This window comes from Sminthopsis crassicaudata, chromosome 5 (assembly GCF_048593235.1).
Source record: "Sminthopsis crassicaudata isolate SCR6 chromosome 5, ASM4859323v1, whole genome shotgun sequence".
Lineage (NCBI taxonomy): Eukaryota > Metazoa > Chordata > Mammalia > Dasyuromorphia > Dasyuridae > Sminthopsis > Sminthopsis crassicaudata.
This window is the reverse complement of record NC_133621.1, coordinates 141,811,757-141,830,846: the sequence shown is the minus strand read 5'-3', so window position 1 is coordinate 141,830,846 and position 19,090 is coordinate 141,811,757. Positions and strand designations below refer to the sequence as shown.

Sequence of the window (19,090 nt, the reverse complement as noted above, 5' to 3'; positions counted from 1 at the left end):
GAAATAGTTGAAGGTGATCATCTCCATCTTCAAAATTCCTGAGAAAACAAAGCCCCGGTTCCCCCTCCCTTCCCCATAAACCAAGATGACCCCATTCCTCCCTCTCCTAGAGCACTTCAGCTCTCGCCAACTTCTGCCTGGCTGCCACTCGAACTGGACTTCAAGTGCTGCCTCCAGCAATGGGAAGTCAAGAACCAGCTGGAGAAGAATGCATAAGAGCTGATGGGGGAAGGAGCCTAGAGGAGAGAAAAGAAAAAACAAAAAACAAAAAAAGGGAGGAAAGTGAAGGGGAAAGGAGAATAAAGAGCCATTCTAAGCATAACTTAATATATTTCTAATACATGATTAAGTGGATCCTGGATACATTAGTCTATATTTTAGGAGGTACTTTGTATAGACACTAATTAAACATGTATAAATTAAATTCCCTAACCTGAAATGTGGTTCCAGTATTGCAGAAGACATAAAATAAGGGTTAAAAAAAAAAAAAAAAAAAAAAAAAAAAAAAGACCAGATACTCATACGTCAGTTAAATGGCAGGAATTCACTTCAATTTTCATGCCTGGGCTATTGAATCCTACTTTCTAAGGTAAACCTATTTTCTGTGGTACAGTGGCCTCGGGCTTATCATTTTAGAGGTTCAATTGGCAAATTGCTGAGCAAATTAATATGCAAGGAAACCAGGCCCCTTGAAAATTAGGCTCTGAGAGGTTTCTCTTTTTGTAAATCATATAATGTATAATGGAGGGTTGAATTTGAAAATCATTCCTGCACGAGCATTCAGAGCCTCATCTTCTGGATACTGAAATAATGAACTAAGACATGCACTCAGAGGCACTTGGGAATAAATACTAAAATTAACATTTATGTTTCTTCATAAGCAGGGAGGAACTGGCAAATCATTATGAATAATCCATGTGAATAATTATTTAGACTAGTAAGGCTAACAGCTTTCAAAGGCTTGAATACAAGTTTAATCCTGACACAGATTTTAACAAAAATCTTTGTTGACTCCATTTTTTTAAAAGAATGGTTGGTTTTGGATTGGTTATCTTTTGTCCTTCTTACTATTATAGTTTTGTTGAATCCACTGCAATTTTTAAAAGGCAATTTCCTAATGAATTTAATATTATTCTGTCAGTTTAATGTCATCTCCCCTATGTATCACATAATTATTTCAAGGTAGGACATCAAGAAAATATATTATTCCTACTATTTTTTTTCCAAATTAGGCATGGGCACAGAGAGATAAAATAATTAGTACTGAACATATCTGGCCTTCTGTTTATTCATCTAGAATGATCTAAAAATGGAATGGTCATGATGAGCAGGTTCTGAGATTTAAAAAACACATGAGAGCTCTTTGTACTTGCATGACAACAGGCAGTCCCTTCCCACTGATTTAAAGTGTATCTTCTTGCCAGCTACATAGATCAATCAGGACTGGTATTGTGAGACATTAAGGAAACAAAAACAACCACTATGCTGTGTTGAAAAGACAAGACTGGTCTTAATATGGTATATGCAACTTCAGTTTAATCCTAAAATATTAAAAGGTAAAATTTATAAAATATAAAAATAAAAACTTATCTGCCAAAAGAGTGACTTCAGCTTTTTTTTTTAATTAGATTTCTATAGTCATTTTTTATTAGGCTACAAAATTCAAAATGTATAAGATGACAAAAATCTTAGATTTTAATAAAAAATATCAAGATTAAGGCAAGAAACTGAGGCTTAAATGAATTCTTTTTTCAAATTCAAATTTGAAAAAAATCAGTCCTGTTCCATTTACCTGGGCAAAATCAGCAGCAAGTCGCATTTTTCCACCTTCACCAAGTGGCCTTAGAAGACTGGCATTACGAACAAAAAGTTCAATTGCTCTCTGGGCAATGGCTTCTGTGTTGTCAAAGACAAACTCTGAACATTCAAAGTGTCTAAAGTAGTCATTCATCACTCTGGCAATAAAACCTTGTAACTCCTTCATGTATAGAGAGCAAGGGACATCCGGTTTTCCTGAGCTAGGTAATGATCTGTAAAAGAAAGAATAACGCTATTTTAAGTACTGATGATCAATTAGTAAGAATTTCTTAATGCTTCTTAATTATCAAATATATATATATATATATTCATAACTGTGGTATGCACCATGGGCACAAGGACAAAAAACAATGAAGGAAAAAATGAAAAATCATTTAGTAAGCACTTCCTATGTGCAACACATCGTGCTAAACACTGGGGAGACAGTCACTGTTCTCAAGGGGGACATATTCCAACAAGTGGAGACAATAAGAGGGAGCAAGTTACAGCTGCAAAGCAAATGGAATATAGCTTAAAGTCACAATGATTTTTTATGTCAAAGCATTTGCTAGTGTCAAGGACTGTGGTGGTGAGAATATTCTTCATTGGGTCTTCAGTAGCTGTGATTCCTAAGGAAGTAGGAACTAAAGTGCTTGCAGAGGAAATTCCCAGCTTGTGTCCTTAATGGTTCTCCCTTGGACTAAGGTTTTGGGGGTGGGCTGAAAGCAAGGCCACTAGCATGGCAGGGTGTGGGACTATTCTCAGAATCTGGCTTTATCTGCCTATTGGTAGCAATTGGCTCATGGTTAATATGGGGACGGAATAGTCCCCTTTTTCACAAAGGCTGCTACTCTCAAGGGCTCATAATACATTGGATGAAAAAACAGGCTCATATATAAGTATGTGTAGAAGAAATATATATGAAATAAATACAGGGTAATTTGAGAGAACACTGGCAGTTGGGGGGATCCACAGTGTTCATGTAGAAGGTAGCGTCTGAGTTGGTACATGAAACAAGTGGGTGAATCCATGAGCTAGAGGTGAGGGGGATCTGCATTCCAGGATGGTGAACAGTCAGCATAAAGGCACAGAAATGAAAAAAGGAACAACATATGTGAGTATAATGTATAATGGGGCTAGAAAGACCAGGGGGAGGGGGATCAAGTCCTAAAGAGTTTCACAGGACAAACACAGCAGTCTTTATTTAATCCTAAGGGCAATAGGGAGCCACTAGAGTTTTACTGGAAGTGACTGGTTAAGTCTGCTTTCTATGACAAGTCCTTTGGCAACTATGCAGAAGATAGATTGGAATAGCAAAAGAGTTGAGCTAGTAGGAAGACCAATTAGGAGGCCAACAGTCTCCTATGACAGTCTTGTCAAAAGGCTTGAACCAAGGTGGTAGCTGTATGATGACAGAGAATAGGTAAAATTTAAGATATGTGAGTTAGAAATGGGAGGTTTTGCTAGAAACTTGATTTTAAAGTCTAGAAAAATGAGGACACAAACATAGCAGTGAAGTTATAGATTTGGGAGACAGGAAGAATGGTAGTGCTTTCAATAGAAACATGAAAGCTTGCAAGAAAAGAAAGTTTAGGGCAGAAAGAAAACATATTGAACTGACATTCTCTTATCTTTTTCTTCTGTTTCTGTCTTATATTATTATTTCTTTAATGGCATTAATTTTTTTTTATTGCCATGAGTTAAGGAAGTATAAAAGACTGCCCTGGCCCCGTTATTCAAAATCTTGCTTTTGATATTAAAAAGATTGCTGAGGAAAGTTATAGAAGATATTTGTCTAAAGATCACTATGAATAATAGAGATGAACATCTTTCTTCAATGATTTAAGTACAGTATTCACTAGAAGACCTCTCAAGGAAATTCCAATGTTATAATTTTAAATCCCAACATTTTGCCTGGTAAGAAATGTATCTATAATGGTTCTTTGAATAGCATTTTATACATTTTGCAAAGAAGACAGTATTGCCTATCTCAAATAAGTTTTTGGCAAAGATAGCTCAGTTCTAATCTTTAACCTCTTCTCTCCAGTAGAATTTTGACCATGGAATTATTAAGATAATATTCACATGGAATATATCCTCCCCTCCCCATCCAAAACTTTGAGGGGGTATGGTAAGTCTTTAATTTAGATCAACAGATAAAATCATGACAATGAAATGTGTGTTCTATCTCTTGTTATGGTGATGGACTAATGGTGTAGCATTAGACAATTTCAAACAATATGTAGATTTGACAGTATTTATTTGTTACAAGAAAGGGCTTCTACTGAATAGAAGTTTTGGAGGATAATATAGTAAAGGGTGATTTTGAGTGAAGAAAGGAAAGGAAAAAAGAAGGAAAAGTATCAATGGAATATTAAAAAGACAAAAATGAAGAAGAAAGTTTAGAAGGGTACAAGGTCAAAGCAAGGCAATTTTGTTACAGCTGTGTTAAATTCCATATATATTAAAAAAATAAAAATTGAACTGTAATAGTTCAAACTTACAAATGCATTACGCTTTTCTATTCTTCCTTATATATCAAAATGGAAAGAAAGAAACAAAAATTTATTAAGTGGTTACTACATATCAGGAACTATACTAAGCACTATGTAAATATTATCTTGAGTTGGTTAATTCATGATAGAAAATTTAAAGTAAAAATCAAATCTGATGCCTCAGAATAATATATGAATGTACATATATATTTCTTCATTCCATAAAGAATACATGAAAGGGATACAACATATTTATAAGAAATAAAACAAAAATTGTTTTTAAATTTTGTCAAAACAAAAATTAGTAAATAGCTGATAAAAATTAGTATATATAATAATACACACACACACATACATAAAAACACACATATGCATATATAAATGTGTTATCCATGTTTGAGATTGTGATAAAAATTGGTGAGGGACTGGAGAAACATATATAAGCTATGGAAATGTAGAATCTATGATGAAAACTTAAAAAACTAGGTTTCTGGCAATTTACTAGCTATCTTCAAGTATAGCAAAGATTATTGTAAGAAAAATGCTAACTGCTTGTTCTTTATCTCTAAAGGAGAAGACAGAAATAGAAGTTATGGACTTAAGTTATAACAAGAGGGAGTTTGTCCTAATTGAAAAGCAGTAAAATGGCAAGACATAGATAGCACTCATTAGTCAGTGTTTCTCTCTCAAAAGAGGTTGCAAACAGGTCTTCTTTGGGGTGAACATCAAGACCTTGTTTTCTTTAGGCTTTTCTTAGTGCTGAACTAACTTAAAAAGGTTATTTTATATGTATTATCTCTTTAGATATATGTTTCAACAACACAGTTTATTTTAAAAAAAACTTTTGAATGATTTTCATAAAAGACCAGAAACATAATCTGGCACTAGCTACCACATCCAGAAGCCTGGTTGTACAATTAAATATATTATCATGGGAAACCCTTGAATCAATCAATAAAGTATCTATCATTGGCCATGTATTGCAGAGATTGTTTGGAGATTCCAGTGGAACACTTGGAATCTTGGTAAACTTTGGGGTCCATGTAAGGTATCTGCCAGAGTTGAGGTTCTAATAAAAATGGCAAAAGCTTATTTTTAAACAATGATGTTATAAAGGTAAGGTGCCAGGTTATGAATGCTCCAAGAACAATGCTTCTTGCAATATTCCTGGAAGTCTGGGACAAAATACACAGAAACAAAAGTTTTTCTGCAGAAAGCTGCTCTTGAGAAGATCAACCAGCATCAGGCAAAGCTCTGAAGTCACTAACATTCACATCTTTTTAATGCTCAAACTTCCCATCCTGTGAGATAGCAAGTGTGTCTACTTTTAAGTACCCAGCATCTTCTTGGTCTCTAATCCTCTTCCTAGTATCAAAACAGAAAAGAACATACAAAATCATTTTATACTGGGATGATAGAACAAATTTTAGTGTGAATAAGTTTTCACCAATATATTATTTTAGCCAGGCCTTTTCATTTTATTTCTAAGTATGGAATAAAAGTTTTGGTCTTTGCCAATAGAATTTTACACATTTATCAAACAGATGCAAAAAATCCTTTTTGGACAGAAGCAAAAACAATACTTCAGTGCTCTGGAAAACACCCATAATCTTACCTTGACAAGGCAACCAAGAAAGGAATGTATATCAATGAGATGTCCTTAAGAGTCTATGCTGAGCTAATGTGAAGAGCTAGTATATGTAAGAGTAAGTCAGACTGGAATAGTATTAACACTTTATTTGTAGTCAATACTAATGTGCGCCAGACACCATTCTAAGTAGAACAAAGATGCAAAGAAAGGTAGAAGATAGCCCTTGCTCTCAAAGAGCTCACTATCAAACAGGAGAGACAACATATAAAAAGAAGCTGAAGGGATGGGGGGATGGGGAAACTTCTCAGGGTTGGGTAATGATAGGAAATGGTCTGAGGAGGTCTGGGTTAGAGATCAGATTTCATCTTACAGAATGTTGAAGTTTCTGAAGATGGTGGAAGGTAGGCCAGCTAGATGAGAAATGATGAGATGAAATTTCTTGTTGCCCTCTTTAAACAGAGACTGGGGGGAGCTGCCAAATGTCCAATACCCCCCCTTTAAGCAGAAGAAAAAGGCTCAGGGGCAAAGGGGTGCTCAGAAGGGCTGGGTTTCAGAGTTGATTTCATCTTGCAGAAAGATGAGTTTCTGAGATCCTGAAATCTAGTTCAGCCAGAGAGGAAATGATGGAAACTAAAAATGGCTTGAGATACCAGTCTGGCATCTAGCACTCAAAGAAAGTATGCTTTGCTCTATGCCCCAAGGACTGGGCCTATTCTATAGGGAAAAGAGATATGACAAAGGCCACATTTTACAAATAGAAGACTGAGTCAAAAATAAAAGAGGATGTTTACATTTATACTACAGGGTCAAACAATTTCTACAAGACAATTTGTGTAAATTTTAATGATTGTAGGCTCCCATACAGTCTTAGGAACAGCATCTTTCATTCCAAAAGAAAATCATGTAAAGAATCTCCTTTGCAAACATTCATTGAATATAATCAACAGGAAGCCATCACTTTTGGGTCTCTTAGGGACAGTACTAATTGGAGAAATGGAGTTGACCTTGGGGACCTTCATAAGGTGCCTTCCAGTCTGAAGGTTCTAAAATCTTTCACTTGCAGAGCACACAACACTATTCTGTCAACCATAAGCGACTCATTTCTGGCATGGTAAATAGAGGTTTGATAACAAAAGTAGAGTGCTTTATGCTTGAATGGGATTTTTTCATGGTATGCTGAACCTAGGTTTAAGAAATTATCCTAGTAATGAGCTCATTTGAGAAACTGGTTCATAGCGCTAACCTTTATGTGAAAAGGATATATCTAAGTAATAATTGCTCACCTGAAAATACCCTCATATCAGCAAGTACATAAACAACTCCCCACTCTTTCAAAAATAACCATTTTTAAGTCTCACTTTTTGCAGACATTCCTCATTAGTTTGACTGAGAAACCTCAGTGACTCAGCTTCTTTTTAAATTGAAAGAGGGGAGGGAATATGAATGTTTGTATATTAAATAGTTTAAAATTTTAAACTGCCTAAAGCTCTTTAAGCAAATATAAAGGGCAGTTTTTTGATTTAAGTATGTTTTACTCCCTGCCCCCGAAAGCTTGAGTTAACCTGCTGTAGAGCAGTATTGCATAAGTTCATTGAATTTCATGATCTCTACTACATTACTTCTCTTTAAATTGTAAGAAAAGATGTAATTTTAAACTATTTAATATACAAACATTCATGAACCTGTGGTTCTGGACATTCTGTGGTTTCTCTAGTAACTTAAAATATGGATAAGATATATATTTGAAAAATAATATGGGGGGGGCAGCTAGGTGGCGCAGTGGATAGAGCACCAGCCTTGAACTCAGGAGGACCAGAGTTCAAATCTGGTCTCAGACACTTAACACTTTCCTAGCTGTGTGACCCTGGGCAAGTCACTTAACCCCAGCCTCAAAAAAAAAAAAAAAAAAAATAGTGAATTGTAAAAAAAACAGTACAAAATACAGAGTTGGCATCTTCAATGACAAAATTGCCAAGTGGATTCAGAAAATGGAAAACTCATTATGTACTGGCATCACTCTAAGAAGGTGTCATAGGAGATATGAATCTTGGTCTAGGTTGTGAAGCAAATTCTAGATTTGAATTGCTAGGGAGGAGGGAAGGCATTAGTTGAAATGACAGTAGTCTGTATTATAGGTTAAAACGAGGAACATGGGATGGAGACTACCAAGACTACCCAAGTAAAACAGAGTCAGTTAACAAAAGACTTTTGAATAGCAAGATGAAAATTCCAAGTTTAATCTGATGAAGATGGAGAGTCACTCAGTTCTTAATTAGAAGAGTGATGTGACAAGAATTAAATGGGAAAAATTAATTGAGCAGTAATGTATGCCAGTTGGATTAGAGTAAGGAGAGACATGAGCAATCAAGGCCAGTTAAAGAAACTGGTTTTAATAGTCTAAGCATGAAATGATGAGAACCAGGATGAGGTTTGTGGCAGAACATAATATATAGTATATGCAGATTTTAATAACAAGTAATTACCCAGAAAAATCTTCCTGATGCATAGTGATGATTATGGCCTCTATTGAATCTCCCACTGAAGTCAGCAAAGGTTGCACAGCATTTCCCATAAGAGCATGGATTGTCTTTAAAAATAAATAACAGGAAAAAAAACTGAGGAAAATCTACAAAGAAAACTAAGTAAAAAGAATTTTGGTTAAAAATATTATTTTTTTAGGACAAAATTAAGACAATATAAATTTCCTAAATAGAAATTCCACTACCCTCTTTTTTATTCTTTCCACACTTTCTCCCTTGGAAATTTTATCTCCTCCCCATGGATTTCAAATCTATATATCCAACTCTAGTAAGCAGGTTTAGTGAGTAAATCCACCAAGTGTATTTCTGCTTATATTATTGGTTCATTCAACCTGAGTGTCTCATGATAGACTGTCCAAAATAAAACTTAACAGCTTGCTCCCCAAATCTATCCTAAGAGGCAGCAAAGCCACATAGTGAAGATAGAGTGTTGGACTTAAGATTGAGAAGGCCAAAGTTTGAATCCTATCTCAGGTTCTTACTAGCTGTGTGAAACTCAGCAAGTCAACTCTTTTTGTGAGTTTCACTTTCCTTATTTGTAAAGTGGGGAAAATAATAGGACTAAAATGCTAGCATTTTAATAGAACTTTAAGATTTACAAAGAGCTTTACAAATAGTATCTCATTTTATGTGCTCAACAAATCTAGGAGGCAGATGCTTTTATAAGCAGAGTTATATAGTGAATAAATGTCTGAGACTGCATTTGAACTTAGGCTTTTTTTTTACTCCAGGGCCAATTTTCTGTTCCTAGCTGCCTTTAGATTCTGTGAGGATCAAATGAGACGCACCAATAATGTGCATCACAAATCTTCAAATACAAAATAAATGTTAGCTTTATTACTATGGTTATTATTTCTGGGGCTGGTACCACCACTACATTGCCAGCAATACATGCTTGTACTTCAGTGGCATCTTTGACTATTTTCTTCTTCTCAACGCTCATAACCTCTCAGTTACCAAGTTATGTCAATTCTGCCTTTCTCACACTCTAGGCCCTCACCACCTCTTGCCTAGACTGTAATAATTTCTCAGGCTTCAGTCACTCCTCTGTCTAGTCTCTATACAGCTACCAAAGTAATCTTCCTAACTAGCCTGATCATGTTGCTTTTCTCTCTATTTCACATAGGATAAAACAGAAACAGATACATGTCCTTATATGACAATTATATAGTCTTCTCTGAATCTCAAATCAACCCAACTGTTATCTCATTCAAGTTCAGAAACCATTAGGTCTTAGGTCTTCAGGGTTTGGTTTTATCAGAAAAAGATCCTTTACTAAGGAAACTTTTAACCTTTTTACTCCAGCTTTTTCCTAATGGAAACAGCAACCTGAGAATACTGTTAGGAGGGCCAAAGGTCCCACATTTCTGTCTTACTCTCCCTAGTCATGTCTCATAGTCTAGTCTCTCTCCAGTCTATTTACAATTATGGGAAGATATTTTAGGGCAGACTAATTAGCAAATCCATTGCTGAAATTTATTCTTTTTGCCTCCAGAAAACAAAGCTAGGGGCAATGGGTGGAAGTTGAAAAAAAGCCAAATTTAGTCTTGATGTCAGGAAAATTTTCCTAACAATTAGAGCCATTTAAAAGTGGAATAGACAGCTTCATCAGATAATGGGTTCCACCTCATTGGAGATTTTCAAGCAAAGGTTGGATGACTACCTGTCAGGTATAATTTTGCGGGTACTGTTTTCCCCCTCCTTCAGTTTTGGGTTGGACTACATGGCCATCTAGAGCTCCTTCTAATTCAGAGTTCTGTGATTTTTAAAAATTATCTTTGTTTAGAGTTATGTGGTAAGACAAGACCAATTTCTAGCTTAAGGCACAGTATCTTCACTAGAAGTATCAGTAGGCCTATGTTCTTCCCCTTTCAATCTCATCCACTATTATCATTGGGAGGCTATAGCATATATTTATTAAATTTTTGTTTTGTTTTGAAAATGTATGTTTATGTTTGTACAGAGCACTATACAATCAACTCAATTAGTAACTTCATTACACAATTCTGTAACCTATCTACCCCATTTCTGCCACAATATAGTCACAACTTAGACCTTAAATTTTTTAGAATTTCATCATTTTTTGCTAGTGACTTCCAGAAAAAGAACTGATCAAAGCATACTATATGTCACTTTCTTTATTTTTTTTATTGAGGGAGGGAAGGAAGAGTATGTGTTTTCTTTTTACTACATGACTAATATGGAAATGACTGCACATTTATACCTTGAAATAAAACTGCTTACCATCCCAGGAAGGGAAGAAAGGTGAAAGGAAGAGAATTTGGAACTCAAAATTTTAAAAAAATAATTGTTAAAAATTGTCATTATATGTAATTGAGAAAAAATGAAATATTATTTTAAAAAAGAATATCTCCATTTTCAAGATTAAAACTTCTCACTCTAATTCCATTCTATCCTACTGTGATTTCTATTTCTTTGATCTATTCATATCTTACTAGTTTATCTCTTTTACTTGGGTTTTACTTGCTCCCACATGTAGCCTTAGTGCCTAAAATTGGTCCCTTTAATATTTCATCAGCTATCCTATAATCCCTTGCCTCCAATCTTCCATTGATTCTCAGCTATGGAACTTGTACCATTCAGTTCTCTCAATTCAGGAAAATTCTAACTTCCAATTTCTTTACTTTACTCAATGGCAGTGGAGCAAAACTGAAAACAAGAAACAAAATAGATGTGATTTTGTCTACTACAAATTTAAGGTACATAACCTCAGATAGAGGTTATATATTAGTGATTCTATTAGTGATAGAATATTACAAATGCTGGACAATTTTTCTATTGTACTTATACTGAATTCCTTATACACCAAATACCAATACCAAGTATTTCGGACCTTTTCCTCTCTTTCAAAGCTCCCCCCCAAAATTTTACTTGTTATTTTAAAAGCAATTAGTCTAACCTTTTACTTCATTGAGAAAATTTAAGCCACCACCACTATCTCATCTGTTTTTCAAAAAATGATTAGGATCAATAACCTTTCTCTGTTTTCTATGGTCATAGAAGAGAAAGCCTTTCTATACTTTCAGGAATGCTGATCATTTCACCTGCAACTTCCATTTTTCTCTTTCCTAGATCCTCCAGGATTCTACTAAAACAATTATTTTTCTCTTTTGTGAATTCTAAATCTCTCCCTCTCCACTGTCTTTCATTTATGTCAACATATATGTTCAGATTTCTCTAATCTTAATAAACCTTTGCATTCTTTCCTCTTGGCCCATGCAGCTACCATCCTGTTTCTCTTCTTCCCTTAATTATTAAATATCTTTATCCAGTTCTAGGTAGTCAGTGCTTCCTTACTGTTTGTAGCCCCTATAAAATCACTATGGAAAGGTTAATTAATTTCCTCTTAGCTGTTGTATGCAATTGCCTTTTTTTTTTTTTTTTCAGTCTATAGCTTCCTGAATTTCTCTGAAGCTTCTGACACTGTTGATTACTGCCAGTACTCGGATTCAGAGATACTATTTCTTTTTCTTGTTGTCTCTCACATCTCCTTTTTAACAACTCCTTTACTTTTTCACTTCTCCATCCTCTTTTCAAACCTGGAATGCAATTGTTTACCAAGCCCTTGACCTGGAGCTTTCCTCATTCCTTCTCTTTTCCTTGGCTGAGATCTTCCTTGACTTAGTCTTCTAAGACCTAATTTAATAGGCTTTGTACATGTGTCTTCCTTTACCAAGCTGCCTAGGAGACAGTGCTATGGAGAATATCATACTTAATGCATGTTTTTTGAGCTACAGGCTAGATTACTTTGAAATTTGTTCAGCATAGAATCCTGTCCTGAAAGTCCCCAAAGAAAGTCATGGCAGCAAAAAAAAAAAAAAAAGTAGAAGGGAGAATTCATGTATTAATAAGCATTCTAATCTGCTAAAAAAAAAAAAAAAAAAAAAAAAAAAAAAAGTAAAAAAGTGGTCTTGTCCTGACTTGAGAATGAAGTGGGAAAAAAGCATGAGTTCAGGACCAATATAGTTTGATAACAGTAATGGAAAATTTTAAATGCAACTACATATGCTATAGGAACACTGATAGATAAACCTCTTGACAACCATTAGAAACGTAGGAATATTTAAATTGCTTGAAGATAGCCATTCTCCAATTGATAAATGGTCAAAGGATATGAACAGACAATTTTCATAAGATGAAATTAAAACTATTTCCACTCATATGAAACAGTGTTCCAAATCACTATTGATCAGAGAAATGCAAATTAAGACAACTCTGAGATACCACTACACACCTGTCAGATTGGCTAAGATAACAGGAACTAATAATGATGAATGTTGGAGGGGATGTGGGAAAACTGGGACACTTATACATTGTTGGTGGAGTTGTGAAAGAATCCGGCCATTCTGGAGAGCAATCTGGAATTATGCCCAAAAAGTTATCAAACTGTGCATACCCTTTGATTCAGCCATACTACTCCTGGGCTTATATCCCAAGGAAATACTAAAGAAGGGAAAGGGACCTGTATGTGCCAAAATGTTTGTGGCAGCCCTTTTTGTAGTGGCTAGAAACTGGAAGATGAATGGATGTCCATCAATTGGAGAATGGTTGGGTAAATTATGGTATATGAATGTTATGGAATATTATTGTTCTGTAAGAAATGACCAACTGGAGGAATACAGAGAGGTTTACATCAACTGATGCTAAGTGAAACAAGTAAAACCAGGGGATCATTATATACTTCAACAATGATACTGTATGAGGATGTATTCTGATGGAAGTGGATATCTTCAACACAGAGAAGAGCTAATCCAATTCCAATTGATCAATGATGGACAGAATCAGCTACATCCAGAAGAGGAACACTGGGAAATGAGTGTAAACTGAGAGCATTGGTTTTTGTTTTGTTTTATTTTGTTTTGTTTCTCTTCCCAGATTATTTTTACCTTGTGAATACAATCCTTTCTTTGCAACAACAACAACAAAATTCGGTTCTGCACATATATATATTGTACTTAAGATATACTATAAGATATTTAATATGTATGGGAATGCCTGCCATCTAGGGGAGGGGGTGGAGGGAAGGAGGGGAAAAACTCGGAACAGAAGGGAGTACAAGATAATGTTGTAAAAAAAAAAAAAATTACCTATGCATATGTACTGTCAAAGAAAATGTTATAATTATAAAAATTAATTAAAAATAGTATTAAAAAAATAAATTGCTTGAAGATTTAAAAAAAAAAAATACCCATTTACTTCAGTAACACTCTGGGTATCTTATTAACTCTCTTAGACCTATGGATATAATTTATGATATATGATAACTGGCCGAAACCCAAGAACCAAAAATATCTATCCTTTCATTGTATAACTCAGGAAGTATTAAATATACTTTTTCTAAAAGAAAAAAGATATAATAGCTTTTTTTTCCTTTTCTATCTTTTTAATATTTGAACTAAAAATTCTATGTTATTTTGGGCTTTGGTTCCTTTTCCTTTTATATAAGGTACACTATCTATATGTGTAACCAAATGGTATTGTTAATATTAAAGAACATATTAATAATGAAGTTGTTTAATTACAATAGTTTTGGGAGTAACTTGTTTTAAAAATTATGTCTAAGTTACTTAAAACCAGTCTTTGTTTTAAATTGCCCCGTGTAGATATTATTACTTTCCTATATACATACAAACAGTAATGCAGCATTTACCTGGCATTATTAGGGAATAACATTCTATATAAATGAATTTTCTAAAAAATTAAATCCATTCTTTTAAGTGTCAACACTTTTTAAAAAATTATAAAAAAAAATTATTGCACATTTCCTCACCATTTCAAGTAGAATGGACTGAATATAACCTAAATTTTTCTTGATGAATCCCAATCAGCAGAATGAATATTAATCATACCTTGCTATTATGGTAATAACTGTTGGTCCACTAAAGTGAGCAAGGTACTTTGTAAGATGTTAGGCATATAAATATAAAATAAAATACAGTATTCAACTTCAAGAAGCTTACAGTGTGTAATGGGATTATAAAAAAAATACATGAGTGGCAGTGTGGCTTAGTGCACAGACAGTAGGCCTTAGAGTAAAGAAGATCTGAGTCTAAGTATGATTCTAGGTAAGTCACTTAATCTTTAAGACTAAATTGCAGAATAGTTATTCCTCAATGGTACAGTATTTCTCTGTTGGGAGCTCTTTATACCAATGAAATCATAGGGCTAGACAAAAAAATATATACACTTCTCTTCCTCCTCCTCTTCCTCCTACTAATAATAAAAGGGAATATATGATGAATGTACAGAAAAGGTCTAAATAGAAATTTGAAGAGATTTATTTCAGTTAGTGTAAATCAGGAAAAGGCTTTATAGAAAAGATATATAATACCCAAATTGAGCCTTGAAAAAAAGGGAGGAAGTAGATTGTGTCTTTTTAAAGATCTAGCTAGTCTTTTCGATTATATATTACCATCATCTATGGGGACTCTCCTAATTGTTAATGATGTTATAATGTATTAAAGAATTTGGGACTATGACCTGCCTCACAGTTTCCAAACTGAATATGGAAATAAGGTACCCAGAGATCATCTAGTCTTAAGGAAACTGAGGCATGGAAAGGACAAATGACTTGTTCAAAGGAGCACAAGTAATGGCAAATATATGGCTGAACTTAGGTCCTCTAATTTAGTGCTCTTTTTACTACAGAATGGTGCCATTCCTTGGATGCCCATAAGAAAGAAGAGTGCCTTTATAGACAAGATCACAGGTGTCAAACATAATAGCCCAGTGACCCATGCAGGCCACAACACTGCAGAGTGAAGCTAGACCTGGAATAAAATGTAACTGAGAAATATTTAACAAACTAAATAAAAGTATAATATAACTAATGCTAATTTGTGGTTTTCTAAGTCAAAATGCGACCAATGGAGAACCATTTCTATTTGAGTTTGAAACCATTGGTCTAGAACTTTTATTCTATTATCATAGTAAAGTCTCAGGAAGTGAAGGTCCCCCTACCATTATGGATAGGCACCTCTAGACACTGAAAGGTTAAGTGATTTGCCTAGTGTTACAAAGGCAGTATATATATTTCATGTGGAACTTGAACTCAGATCTTCCTGGCTTTAAAATAAGCCTTTTATCTAATGCTGCATTTATATATGAAATTTTAATGAATAAAATAAGATGTTTAGACAATAGTGGTTTAGAGTTTGCAATTCCACCTGAATTCTAAGTATTGAGGTTGGTCCTGGGATGGAGTTTGGCTTTTTAAGAAGTCTGGGGCTAATCAGACATTTGAATGGAAATATGTTAACTTTGGGAATTCATCAAGACAAACACCAGATGAACAGGTGTTTTCAAAAGAGAATGGTGTATAAGGGAAGTGAACAAATGATTAAAAAGGTCATGTTGGAGAATGGAATTTGACCTCCTGGGTCACCGCTTCCACTTCAGGAAAGATAGGCTCTTATTTAGGGATGTACTAATGTTTCATGCAAGTTATTATATATGTAAGTAAGTGTGTGTAGTGGAGAGAACATTGGATTGTTGGGAACCCTGGGTTTAAAGAAGAGCTCTGCCCCTAATTATCTATTAGACTTGGGACAAATTGCTTTACTGCTCCAGTCTTTGAGTTCCTCCTTTATAAGATTAGGAGCCTGTACGATGATTTGTAAGGCTTCATCCCCATCAAAGAGCCTATGATTGAAGGTGGTTATGTCCATGGAATCCATTCTGCAGAGCAGTCTGTGCACAATCTGGCGATTCTACAGATAACGGTTCTACAAATTTTCATTGTAATGGACAACGGTAATTTATACTTATTGTTCACTATATGGACTACTTTTAGTTATTGTGGGCAATTTCCTCCAAAAAGCAACCATGAAAAGAAATGCATATGTTCTAAATCAAAAGGAATCAACCACAAAACCCACAATGAATAGCAGGAATAAAATACACACACACACACACTCACTCACTGACAATGAAAAGGAATTAATATTTTAATGCAATAGTGATTTGAGTGTTCCTCCCCACTAGTATAGTTTCAGTAGCCATGAAGCCCACAGTGGGTACTTCAAAGTTTTAAGTCCTCCAAATCTGTACGGACAGCTCCAGAATTGAATAAGGAAGAAAATGAGAATCCTATTTTAAGCACTTTTTCAGCAAGGAAAGGGAAGGGAATAAACATTTATAGAATACCTACGGTGTGCTAAGCGCTGTGCTAACACTTTTTACAATATTATCTCATTTGATCCTCACAACAATTCTGTGAGGTAAGTGCTATTATTACTCCCATTTTATAATTAAGGAAACTAAGGCAAACAAATTCAATAATTTCCCCTGAGTTATACAGTGTGTAAAAAATATCTGAGTTCGAATTTGAATTCAGGTCCATTATTTCAGGCCCATTGCTCTCTTCACCATATCACCAGCTGCCTCCTGTGACAGACTCATTCACTCCAATTTCACTTCTTTCTATCTCAATTCTCATACCAGTCTTTTCTTTTTGATAAGTGCTATTAACACTGTTTATGTGTATTTAATTAACACTGCTTATATGGTTTCTATTAAGGCATATTTTGGTTAAAAAAGAAGTGACTTGGGGACATTGAGAGTTTCAAGAATACTTCAAAACTTTTCTTATCAAAATGAAGAAAATGTGGATTTTCAGAAGGGTTTTGTCTATAAAGCAAAGTATGGGCGTGTTCTAATTTTTAAACTTTTTTAATGTTAATTTTTAACCTCAAGTAACACAAAATAGTATTCTTAAATCGCTTCTAATAATCAAGAACAAATTAAATTATTTTACCTTTAGGGCTGTAGCTATTGTTTCCTCTGCTGCTGCTGGGAATGAACTCTGATTGGAAATTACCTAAAAAAGAATTTTAATCAAAATAAAACATTGTTGAAGTCATCTATGCCTGCCAATATTGGCTACCAGAAAGTAACAAAATCTCTCAAGACCACATATTTAAATTATGCTTAATATTTTAGAGACATTTCTTATAACATTTCAAAAATCCATTTGTACTTTTTGATATATGCAGGTTATTTTAAAAACAGCATATGGCACATTAAAGAATGAGAACTATCAAGAATATTAAAGATTTTTCCCCCATATTCTTTATCAGTACAGAAGTATAGATGATAAAGCTCAAAGTTATACATTTATGTCATATACTTAAAAAAGAGAAAGAAGAGAAGAAAGAGATAGAAAAAAGAGAGGGAAGGGAAAGGAGAGAATCAATGCTTCGGGGTCCCAAGGGGAATCTGGAACAGAATCTAATTTTCAAAAAGTCCTTAAAACACAAATGCCAGACATTTCACTTTTTACAAATCAATAGAGCACATTATAAAAAATCTTGAGTGTATCAATAGAGACATTTAAATCTGCCTAACAGAATCTTCCATTACTCTTACTTCTCTAGAATAATAATGAGATGGCATGAAAAAATACAACCTCAGGGTTGTTGGGTTTTGTTTTGTTTTTTTTTTTGTTTTTTTGGGGGGGAGAAAGGGGATAATTGTAATTTGTTAAGGAAATAAGCACTTTATATATGTTTTGCTTAGTAGGCAAAACATACTTTTAATAAAATGACTCAGAAAGGAATTGTCCAAATAATTGAAAGAACAAAATAATAAAGAATCTTTTAAGTAACCTGAAATATAACTACTACATTCTAGTACAGAAACATGAGAATATCATTTAACTTCTAATTTTTTTCAGGCTTCCCAAATATTTTATTTTTTCCCCTAAAGAACAGATTGGTTAAATAAAGCATATTAAAATTGTTACCATCAATAGTATCAAAAGGACTTTATATTTTTACTTTAGACCAGAATGTGCTTCTGGCAATAGTAGCTCAAAACATCTTGGATAATATATGAGAAGGTTAAAGATCGATCAATAATTTATTCTAAGAGAGGTATTATTAATAGAAAAATTCATGTCACCCAAGGAAAGTGAAAAGAACATACTACATATTTTTAAACTTGAAATGAATTTGATTTAAAGCTAATAGTTAAAAGAAAAAAAGAAAAAGAAAAAGAAAAAAAAAGGAAAAGGAAAAGGAAAAAGAAAAAGAAAAAAAGCTAATCATTAGAAAGAAGAGTGAGAAATTTCACTGACTTAAGTGCCATTTTTGGCAATGAGAAATTGCTTTATTCTGGTGACAGTTTCACATATGCACTTATTTCACCATAGAATAATGTCAGATTAGTTTTTCCAAAACCAAAGCCAAATTATATTCTTCATAGGATCACAGATTTATTATCTAGTGAAAGGATTACATCTACAAGGTCTTGTAGGACAATTTTTTTTTTTAATTTTCAAGTTGAAAAAGCTGAGGCTCATAGATTAAATGACTTTCCCAAGATCACAGAGATAATAAATAGAAGAGACAGAAATGGAACATAATCCTTTGTTTACATAGCTAGCACCATCCCATTTTTATCACATGAAGCACATTTGGTTCATATTTTTAATCATCTATAAGATAAAGACAACTAAATCCACACCCATGCATGAGGATCAAACATCTTTGCTATTGTTAAAATGAAAAAAATACTAAGCAACCTGTATAGCTAAAAGAGTATGCCTAATATGAAAGGCCCACTTAGAAAAGACTAATTTTCCTCATACAAATTTTCTATAAATTATTGCATTTTCTGTCATATTAATATTTTTAAACAAACCTAAA

The 19,090-nt window shown here is 34.0% G+C and overlaps 1 protein-coding gene across 1 annotated transcript in view; it reads right to left on the bottom strand.

Annotated features, from left to right (window-relative positions):
• The window catches only part of COG5 (component of oligomeric golgi complex 5), a 344,010-nt gene that overhangs the window by 20,847 nt on the left and 304,073 nt on the right, over positions 1–19,090 (bottom strand). The window contains exons 16-18 of the mRNA XM_074268349.1: positions 17,200–17,262; positions 8,367–8,470; positions 1,793–2,030 (exon numbers count right to left, since the gene is read on the bottom strand). Of these exons, the coding sequence (XP_074124450.1) occupies positions 1,793–2,030; positions 8,367–8,470; positions 17,200–17,262 (405 nt within the window). The remainder of the gene's footprint in view (positions 1–1,792; positions 2,031–8,366; positions 8,471–17,199; positions 17,263–19,090) is intronic.